At 42.2% G+C, this 11192-nt stretch overlaps 1 protein-coding gene across 1 annotated transcript; it reads left to right on the top strand.

Annotated features, from left to right (window-relative positions):
- Positions 1-1502: 1502 nt before the first annotated feature.
- On the top strand, positions 1503-9699 carry LOC148003458 (disks large homolog 5-like). The gene is made up of 5 exons (XM_087568793.1): positions 1503-1681; positions 2401-2560; positions 3887-4018; positions 4677-4860; positions 9163-9699. The coding sequence occupies exons 1-5, from the start codon at positions 1552-1554 to the stop codon at positions 9166-9168; spliced, it is 612 nt and encodes a 203-aa protein (XP_087424919.1). The 5' UTR covers positions 1503-1551; the 3' UTR covers positions 9169-9699.
- The last annotated feature ends 1493 nt before the right edge of the window (positions 9700-11192 follow it).

Below are 11192 nucleotides of genomic sequence, written 5' to 3'. Positions count from 1 at the left end.
TAGGCCTGTGACCTCCTAATTAATTTATCTTTTCACCTGATGCCCTATTCACATTTCCTTACTATCATACAACTGTGATCTTGATGAGCAGCTGGGCTCTTGTTTTCTTAATCAGTTCTTTGTTGTCAGGGACCTTTTTAACTTATTCCAGCCCCTGACACTTATTCATACCTTCTGTATGCAGTAGGACCCTTGGTGGGCCTGTCATCTCAAAAATAGAAGGTTCGGTAATCCAAAAGATTGGACTCCAGTTTACCTCAGGCCAGGAAAGAAGTCAGCCACCATTAGTAAAAGAGCAAGGGAAAAATTACATAGGAAAAACAAGTGCCCTAATCAGAAGAGATCCTCAACTTCTACGGGGTGCACATCTGCACCCCTTTCTTCTGAGCTTGCATAGTGATGTTGTATAACTCCAGATGATAGTAAAAAGCAGAGCTCTTCCCAGAAAGGTCAAACATGATTTTCACTCTTACATCTGTGAGGTTGGGTGGCAGTATAGCACACATTCAGGTGGAATTATAACACCAAGGATAAGAAGACAGAATCCATATATCACACTGCCAAATGGACTCCCTCCTGAACTTATGGACCCATTAAAATTGAGGTTCAACCTGAACTCAGGCCATTCCACTCCCTTCCCATCCTCCTGATTCTTATGTTTGGTAGGAGTAAAGGATCATGGTGCAGCCCCCAATATTCTCATGCCTAGACCTGACTATTCAGGAAGAATGATAATGGAGAAGGGATGGCTATGTGGTTACAATGTAGTAACACAAGGTCCAGGTTGACATTTGCTCACTGATGTCCAATTTAATTGTCTTGTTACATTTGAGAAAGGGAAGATGTCTGAATAATATAAAAAAGGAACAGAAATTTATTATTTTATATATGCCCTGTAGTTGATCCCTATGCTCCCAAGGAAAAGCAGTTTTTATTGCAAAAAATAGGATTATAGACCATTGATTTTGTGAAATACATGGATATGTAAATGGAAACAATGTCAGATGTCAAGGACTGCACAGTAAGCAAATATTTCCAGGTTTTATACACTCAGAGGTATAGAAGAAATATATTGCCCTCCAGAAAAAGGGAAAACCTTAGGAATCGAAATGTGTGTCACATGCATTGTCTCGAGTAGTAGATTTACTTTTAAGAAAAATCTCCCTCCTCCTTGGTCCCTAGAGATTTCGGTGCTAAGAAAAATCTGTTCTCCAATTCAGGGTTAAAAGCAACTATCCCCAGCAAAAGCATCGTTGACTTCTAATGAAACAGAGAGAAATATCTAGCTTTGAAATAGAGGTTGCCAAATGGTATTCCCAGTGACACATGAGAGACTGGAGGAAAGGGTCCCCACAGAAATTCATCAGTGTGGGGAAAGCTGGTTAGTAGGTAGGCCATAGAATTTTCCAGTGACATCACCAGTAAGCCGTTCACTGGACAATCTTTTGTATCTAAGAGATCCCTAGAATCTTCTGTGATGTCACCAGTGTTGTGGTGATACCAACTGCCTTTGGGATATTCCTTCAGTTCCCTTTGGGTTCACAAGCAGGCATGTTTCGCCAGATGCTCAGGCTATTTCGGAAGGAAAGTGGAGATCAAGGAGAGACCACACCAAGGCAGAAGGAAGCTGACCCCCTCTCTAGTGAAACAGGAAGGAGGAAATCATTCTGGGGAAGGCTTGGTGAGTTCTGGGCAGAGTTTTGGAACATCCTCATGGAGGTAGTTTTGAGATGTGCCTTCTAAGACTAGGCCTTACAAGCAGGAGCCTTGGGATTTCTCAAAGGCAAACCAAGACTCAGGAGTTCCTAATCCTTAATTTGAGAGAAAGCCAGAAAGTGGTAAGCCTTCAGTGTCTTTTCTTGAAGCTTTTAAATGTGAGTGTCAATGAATGGCAGGAGGAGGCACTGTGAGATTAACAATGTGACCATCCATGGTTGGGAGTTGAAGCACTTCATCCTCTAGATTACTGTAGATTACATAAAGTCTCCGATGGCGAGAACAAGGAAGGATGCACCCCTAGTCATGAATTGAGTTCTCAGACACTTTGGGCTGCAACACACATGATTAGAGCTTGATGGTGCTAATCATTATGAACTGCAGGATTGACTGCTCCACATCTGATATAAGATGACAATGTCCCAGATGTTTATGTATCAGTCAGGTTATACTGTTCAGTGTGAAGGGTCCTGTAATAGTGAGTGTGGTACGAGTATGGCATTAGAGGTTGGGAAAAGGGACATAGCTTAAGAATCCACCTTTAAGAAAGCTTTTCTGCTCTTTCAGGGATTCACCCAGACTCTACCATTTCCCCTTCCTCAACCTCCTTTTGGGATTCAGAATGATCTTTTCTGCCCATGGGCCATCAAATATGCAAATTCACTTGGGTTTATCTATCTACAGGTTTTGGTAGGAAGGCATCATCCCAAAATGTCATCAGTAAGCAAGAGGAGTGTGTAAAGGAACTGGAGGAACTCAAATTTGAAATCCAGAAGTGTCAATTCGAGAGGGATGAACTTTACCAAATCCTGGATCTTTATATCTATGATGAGTGGGACCACAGGTAGTCATTATGTCCAGTAACCTGTTCACTGTCTTGTGCTCTCTTTCTGCTAACCTGAGATTTCCTCATAGCACGAGAGAGTTTCACCTCTCATCCTGGATTTTAAGGAGCCTTGGCATGCATTAGCTTGTGAGATAAGCTAGGTGCTGTGTGTTTAGGGTCAACCTTTTTGTACTTGACCCTGAGCCTCTTGGATTAGCGTTGGTTCTGTCAGCAGCTGAAAGGACCTGGTCACACTTGCTGCAACTGTGTGTGTGAATGAAATGCCTGCACGTCATCACTCTTTCCTCTGAATTTGTTCATTATACTCTGATTCTATGGCACCTCCATGCATGTAGTTGGCATTCTAAATGTGTTTGGATATGGGTTGCTATGTATGTATGTGGACGTATATGTGGTGTTTTACTCAGGGTCAGGACGTCTGGGACCTTTGATGGAGTCTGAGGATTTGTTTGATCAACAGTTTGCAGGTCATGATAGTGATGAGTACGTGGAGGCCCACATTGATCAACAGAGCACTTTGCTCCTTCTGTATACGTTGGTGGCACCCAGGACTCTCCCGAGGGGAGGAGGTGCTATAAATCCTCTTCCCTGTCAAACTTAGTTATGCCCTTTGAGAATTCATGTAACTATAGAAACCAAGGATTGAGTATACCTGCTTTCAAAACAAGAGAAATGTCATCACAGCTTTCTCTTGGGCCCAAAGCTGTGGCACAGACTGGAGGAATCTTCTTCCTGAACTAGTAAATTCCATCATGCTCACCTGGCCAGCTCTTGAAGGTCAGGTCCCTCCAATTGGTACCGTGAATCTGTTGTCCTGTGCCCAGGATAATAAACTTAACCAGTACAAATACTTCGGAGGAGCAAATATGTAGTACATACTGAGTTTAAGTAATAGAACAGTCTGATTTCACCTAATTTGTTTCACCTGCTTTGATCTTTACTTTTTTACTTTTTAACTATCCAGGGATAGTTTATTGTGACCTAGAAATAGTCACTGTGGTCTTGACAGTTGTTATTCCCAAACAGGCAGCTCTCAGGCTCTGCCCCCTCCTATATAGTGAGTCTTTGCAGAACCATATCTTCCCAGGATTCCAAGGAGTCCTTATTTCAAAACAAATGTTTGCTTATTTACATGGAAATATTTTCTGTGGATTAAGCCTCACTGTTGGGTTTTGGTCTGGCTTTTGAGTTTGCCACTTTTTTCCCTTCCACCATTCCTTGAATTTGAACTGTTTTATTATATATTTTTTATTTACATTTCACCTAATTCTGAAATCGTGAGTTCAAAATGTTATTTGTTCCTTTGGCCATGACCTAACCCAGGCTGGATGTCGAATTGCCAGTCCTTCAATCCGAACATGAGATGAGAATGATGGCTATGCAAATGATGACCAACTCAATAAGTGATGCCATGGAGAGGTACAAGGAGCTCATACAAGTGAACAGTTCCTACCGGTGAGTCGCTGACAGAGATGAGAACCCAGCACTAGGCAGGGAATGCTTCTGTCCTGTATGACTTTGAACCAAAGTCAGGGCTCTGGTTCTGTAGTGTCTGACTCTTAACAAGAAGCCTGCCTTGTTGCAAGGGTCTTAGATTTGTAGCTCTTGGAAAAGTTGTCCTACATGTGAAGGGTGTAGAAGACCCTCAATCGTTATTTTCCCCATTTAGGATCCTCTAGATAGAAAAGGTTTGCACCATGATGGGAATATCAATCAACTCTGAATCTCTAGGATTCTGACAGGTTGTCTATGATCCGTGAGAAACACATGGAAAGGTTGTACAGCTATTGGGTCTTCTATCTTCCCTCAGAGGGGATGTGACCTCTACTTGCAGATGACTTCAGCATACTATGGACATATGAGCTCCCTTATGGACCATTTCTTCTACCTTGATTTATATAAACCATCTTAGTGTCAGGATTTTCATAAGTACTTTGATTCACAGGGATGTGTCCTCTGGATTTGACCTCCTCTAATTGGTGCTAACCTGTATAGTGTGGCTCTATTCTGGGGATTTCTGAGGATGAGGACCCTTGAAGGGATGACTAGACTTGCATGAGTGACAGGCAAATAGAAGCTGGCTGGGATTTACCATTTTTTGTTTGTGGTTCAGCGTGAGGCACTCCCAGCTCCTGCGTGAACAAGCTCAATTGAAGAACAATATACAGATTTTGCTGAATGAGAAGAGAGAACTGCTGGTGGAGCAGACTGAACTGCCAGCATCCTCTGTGGAGACAAAGAGGCTCTGTGAAGAGGCCGGAATGAACATCTGTGACCCCAGGGCCAAGCAACAGCAGGTAGGGTTAGACCTCAGGGTCAGTTTGTCCTCATGTCTTACCATAAACATAGACAAACCAATGTTACTGTCTATTGACTGATCCATGTCCTGACCTAGGTCTCATCCAAGTGTTCATTCATGTGATGGTTTACAAGGCTTTCTGTGGAGATAGCCCCTTTTCAGGAAACTACATGTTTAGAAAGCAAATGCTCCTGCTCTTCGAGAATCTGCAGTTTATTAAGGGAGATAGGTTGATCACATATCACAGCACTACATGCCATTATGTGTGGAGGGTGCTATGTGGGAGCCCTCTTTAGACTAGAGCAGGGCTTTGCGGGATGAAGCAAAAGTCTGGAGCTCATTTTCTTTACAGGGATCTTGTGAGACTCCAGGAAGTCAGTACTTTTCAAGGAGGAGACCCTCATGGAAATGCCAAAGAAATGGTTCTCATTGTCATTTGTGGTGGCTTTTGTTGTTCCTCTTCTCCCTGTATATGAAGATGGTGTCTTCATGCTTCATAGATCTTGGGTAACTACAGAGCCTGAGGAGCAGCATGTCAGTCCTGTCTTATTTGAGTGCTCCTGGAGAGTTCATATGTGGGCCTTACAACCTGAAGCTGGTTAGAAGAACAAGGATGTGGAAAAGGTTTCTCAAAGGCTGAGGGTTGGCATGAGAGATTTGAGGCTTCAAGAACAAAGTTATCAGTATGTACCCCCAATTCTCACCAAGAAAGGTGCATTGCTGTGCTGACCTGCATCTTAGGGAGCATGCGGGGAGGACAGTTCATGACATGCAATTTTGTCCAGTCATTATCCAACTTAGTCCTTTAAGCCTAGGTCTCTCAACAAACCTGAAGCTTCCTGTTTTGTGCTGGCCAGCAGTCTTTGCATCATTCGTCCAGTTCCAAGTGGAGCCCCCTCTCTTATTTGTCTCAACACATTCTTAAACCATTCAGCTATTTTCAAAATAAGGATTAGATTTCTTCAGTTTACCTGAGCAGAGGTATCCCCCAGGAAGATTCTGGTTTGTCTTATGGGCTTCACCATGATCTTGCATGGAATCCTAGAGTGCAACCCTCTGCTGACATTGCTTTGCAGACTATATCATGGGCACGGCATTCTTTCAGGATAGATTTCCTCTCAATATTGTACACAGTGCTGCATTTTAGTAAAGTCACTGTATGTTATTTCTTTAGCCTCCTTCTGACTGACATTGAGGTTGTTTTAACGTCACATGAAATCTAATATGATGAAAAGTTCCTGGTAAATGACCATGAGACACTGTCTTCTCTGATGCTTCCAAGGTCTTCTATGAAGGAAACAGTGTAGTTTTAGTGAGGGGCCTATGATGAGTCAACATAGAGCTTGATGGAGTTTTTTCCTAGAAATCTCTCTCTTGGGGATTTGATGTTGTGTTGTTTAGGCTATCTGTGCACAACATGTAATTTACTCGTAGGACCAGAAAGTATCTGCATAGAAAGGTTTCCTGAAGTGGAAATGAGTACAGGCCAGGGCAGCATAGCCTGCTTGAGTCTAAGAGACTTGTAAACAACATTTTTCCCACTAATTTCTCACTCAACAGGAAATGTGCTGCACAAGAGCAAAGTTTTCATTTGTGCGTGCGAGTGTGTATCTGTGTATGTCTGTGTGTTTGTGTGTGTGTGTGTTTTCAGTAATGAACCTGTGTTTCCTCTATTTCCAAGTTTCATAAAAAAAGAATTCTAGGAGTTCACTTTACATCCATGAAACATGAAATACAGCTGCCCAGTCATTTGGCATCTCCATCTAGCTCTGTACAGCAAAAGGACACCTGTTATTAATATATCCTGTTTACAAAAAAATCGCAACAGAATTATCTTGTGAAGTGTGGGGGAGGAGTGGAAAATATAATCAAGTGAGTCGTGTTTCACAGTCCTAACCAATGGTACAGGCCTGGAGCTTGCAGGACCCTTTTTGTTATGGTGTAGAAGCAGGACAATAAAGTCCTTTAGAAATGCAACCCCCCCAAAAAGAGCACACAAAAACACCTGTAAAGTTAGATTTTCAAGTGACTAGGGGCAAAACTACTGATCTGCATTGAAATCCTTTGGAGCACATCAAAGGAAAGGAATACTGGGAGGTAAGGAAAGGCTTCCCTATAAAATCCATGAGTTTATGCTGCTTCTCTGTTCTTTGTGATTTGTGAAAGCCCACTGGAAGGTTGTGTCACTCACTGTGTCTTCTCCAAGGTTGCTTTCCACATTGCCTGCTACCATTTCTTTCCAGCTACCTTGGCACACTACAACTTCCCCTGGGAGTTTGGCTTGGATTTTTTTCATTGAGAATTTGAGTTGCTTGGATTGTATCGTCATCCAGAAAAAGTCCCATAGCTATGCTGTGGTGCAAGAACAGGGCAGTTTCAGGAACCCATTTAGGTGCACAGATAATCTAAAGCGCTCCCCTATGTTATCTGTGTAGCATTCTGCAAGTGCTGTCGATCAACATCATTTTCTCTCAGTTAATTTCAGCCTCAATGGAGTCAGGAGAAATGATGAAATTCAGACGGGTCTGTTAGTGGACCATCAGAAAGGCCTGTGAGAAGCCATGTTCTTTAAGTGGAACAGAAGTCTTAGTTGACCCAGAGATCCCAGAGAAGAGAATAGGTGTCCAACTAGAGCAACTAGAGCTCTGGGTTTTAGTGTTCCAAGGAAGGAAACTGTAGGAGAGGTTGGAGCCCTTCAATGGATTATGACTCAGTGTGAGATAATCCATGTAAGCATTTATTTATTTACTCCAAATATCTGTGACACAATCACATTATAGGTAGAAACATTGTTCATATGGATCCTGGCTATGGAGATTTCCTAAGATTCTGGGGTCATAGCTTTGGGCATGAAGTCACTCAGGGTATGGTAAAGAGAGCTCCTATTAGAAGAAGCAGCACTCTATGGGGAAAGTCTGAAACAGTGAACAAGAACAGGAGTCTAGTCCACAACCAACATATGAGCCTTTGCTGGGAAACAAGACTGCTTTACTCAGCCTTGGGAACTTGCTAAGCCAGATTGGTTATAGGGAAAGAACCCTGATTCAATGTCGGTTTATGGGAGGACAGCACATCACTTACTGAGCTGTCTATAGGCTATGACCACTATATACATATCCCACTCAACATTTGTTTTTATGCCTCCATAGTATCCTGGGGAATCATTATATTAAGCATTAAAAGGGAAAGTAAACACTGCAATGTACTATGTTTATATTGTGTAAACACAAACGTATTGTGTGTTTGCGAGTTTGTATTAGTGTGTCTGTGTGTCTGTGTGTGTGTTTGTGTGCACACATGCATGCATGCTTCCATTGACAGTACACTCATCTGATGACCACGATAAGGAAGGATTAGAGGAAAGAATGCAGGACATTCTGAAGCAGAAAGAACCGATCACCCAGGAAAGTGACTTGGGAGGAACATTGTAGAAGCATTCTGATATTTTTGAGATCAGGTAGGAACACAGACTGGCAGAAGCCAATTGGATTTCCTGTCCCTATATAACTATCCTTTTTGGATGGCTGATCACTGACAAGGTTTTCCCTATCAGTCACCTAAAGAACTACCCAGAGTATTGTTCTGGTACAGTTTATGTGAATTTTGTCCATGACACAATATGTATAATCCTCAGGATTTCTTTGTATTTTGTACTTCTTTCTTCCTGTTAAATCTCTGATAAGATCTGAGGACATTTTCTCTTCTGTCATCTCACAAATTGCATTACAATAACCATAGTGTTACAGGGGTGATGTTATGTATGTCCATCACAATAAACTTTACTGTTCCTTGTGTATGCTGTGAGCACATTCTCAGTGATTACAGGATCTGTGCGGTGAGCATGAATTTGAAGTGAGATGGCTTCTCTGTGTATTTGCAGATTCAGTGGTTACAAATTGAACCTAGGCAGGTTCCTTCAGTGCTGACATAATCAGAATTTTCACCTCAATCCTGGGCATGTTCTCCAGAAGGAATCCACATGATATTCTAGGTTGCTCATACCATTCTTGAACTCAGATTCAGACCCTGCTACAATGTTATTATTCAATATAATAAAGCTGGACCAGTGACAAAATATGACCATTTTTGTATTAATTCCAATACAGTCCACAGTTCAAATTCTAGCAGTTTGAAAAGCTGAGATATAAATCCAAGCGCAGGTACTCTACGACATTTGGGGATGCAGGGACTGACCTCAGCTGACAGGACATGCTGGATTGTCCAACCCAATAGAGCGGATGTAAGAGGGAGAGCTGAATTGACAACCACTCACTAAATCTTTATTCCCTTGCTCTGCTAGGTCTGAAATTCTCCAGCAGAAACTCGAACATGACACAGACCAGGACATGATCTCCCTTGGTGAGAAGTGCTACAGGAGGAGAACAAAGTGTGCACAGCAAATACACCACTATTGCATCTCATCTGTAATGTCCATAGCAATTGTGGACTGCATTTTCCTCCTTTAGTTTGATTTCTTTCGATTTAATAGGCCTTACTTTCACCTCGCCTCTCTCCAGCAAGTGTGCACTTTTGGAGGGACTCAGAGAAGTGCTGATGCACATCAATCAAGAGCTGCTGGTCATCCAGAAAGACTGTGCACGTGTAAATTTGTACTTGTCCTGATGGGTCATCCAGAAGAGTTTCATGGAGATCAGTTCACAACATTGGAAAGACTTTGAGACAAAGTCTGTAATATCATTTATACTGAGTATTAGATGGCTTTTTCCTTAATGTCCCCACTCCAACAAAACGGACCTACTCCCACTCCTCTTGAAAAGATTATTACCATCAGTAACTTCTTGTCTAGTATGTCTCCAAGGCAAGCCACACGCTATAAGTCTATTCTGCAAAAGGAGCAGCAAAAGAATGCTTAGCATACTTCCTCTATTTAAAGTTTGGTTGACTTTTGATTATTTTGGTTTTTTGGTTTTCCTTCTATTCATTTGAAGATTTGTTATTAATCTGTTGTTGTTTTGTTCATTTGCTTTTCTATTTTGATAGGGATATAGACTGTATATATTGACTACCTGCATCTGGTTACTATCAAGTAAATTGGATGTATTCTGGTGAATAAAGGAGTAATTTCAAACTCTTCACTCTTACGAACCTTCTTTATTTATCACTGGTGTCAACCTCTGAAGTCCCACAGCTATCAGGGAGGGATGGATCTCTGCATTCTCATCGGGACTGGGCATCAAAATTCCTTCCCAGTCAGACTGAGATTCAAAAGCAGTTACACAGTCACTGTTCACTGTGTTCCCAACTCTGTGAACTTCAAGTTCATCATGCATATATTACCTACTGTGTATGCCTGGTGTCAAATATATAGTTACCTCTAAGTTATACTCTGTGGATGAGAGTATTGAACAAATTAATGGGATAACATTAATTTTTCTGTAATACCTCCCAGGACATATAAACATGGTATAAGGGAGATTAAAGCAATCGGGAATCCTGCACCCAAATCCCATGGCAGAGAATGCTGAACACCCAGGAATGCAGATAATCCTGAGACCACAGGACAGAAAGCCACTTCTACCCAGCTCTGCCCACATCTGGCCCAATATTAATCTGCATGATGCCTCTGGAAACAGGAATAGAGGAGCAGTCAGCGGCAGGAAACTGCTTGGTCCATCCTGTGCCCAGAACTGACCCGGGCCCTGAGCATATTTGAAGAAAACGAGAGGCATACAATTCTCTGTTTCCTGATTGTGGCTTTTTTTGTGGCTTTTTTTGTTTGAAGCTCTAAACGCCATTTTGTTGTTGTTGGAATTTTAATTGGATATTTTTCATTCACAATTCAAATGTTATTCCTTCCTTGTTTTCCAGAAAGAAGTCCAAATACCATCGCCCTCCACCCTCTTCTATAAAGGTGTTCCCTTCACCATCCATCCACTTTCCCAGCCTAGGCAGGACCAAGGGCTGCTCATTCCATTTGTGCCCAAGAAGACCAACCTCTGATACACATGCAGATGGAGCCATGGCACAGTTCCTGTATAGTGTTTGGGTAGTGGTTTAGTGTCTGGGAAATCTGCTTGGCAGGCATGGTTGTCCTTATGGGGTTGCAAGTCCCTTCAGCTCTTTCAATCTTTCTGTAATTCCTCCAACTGAGGTCCAGTTCTCAGTTCAATAGTTCGCTGTTAGCATTCGCCACTGTATTTGACATGATCTGGCTGTGCCTCTCAGGAGACATCTATATCCAGTTCCTGTCAGCCTGCTCCTCTCAGCTTCATCCACCTTATCTAGTTTGAAGGCTGTATATGTATAGACCACTCATGGGATAGACTCTGAATGGCCATTCCTCTAGGCTCTGTTCTAAATTTTGCCTCC

The sequence above is a fragment of the Rattus norvegicus genome, chromosome 9, assembly GCF_021556685.1.
Source record: "Rattus norvegicus strain SHRSP/BbbUtx chromosome 9, alternate assembly SHRSP_T2T, whole genome shotgun sequence".
NCBI classification, from domain to species: Eukaryota; Metazoa; Chordata; class Mammalia; order Rodentia; family Muridae; genus Rattus; species Rattus norvegicus.
The sequence above is the reverse complement of the archived record's forward strand: the minus strand, read 5'-3'. Positions and strand labels throughout refer to the sequence as shown.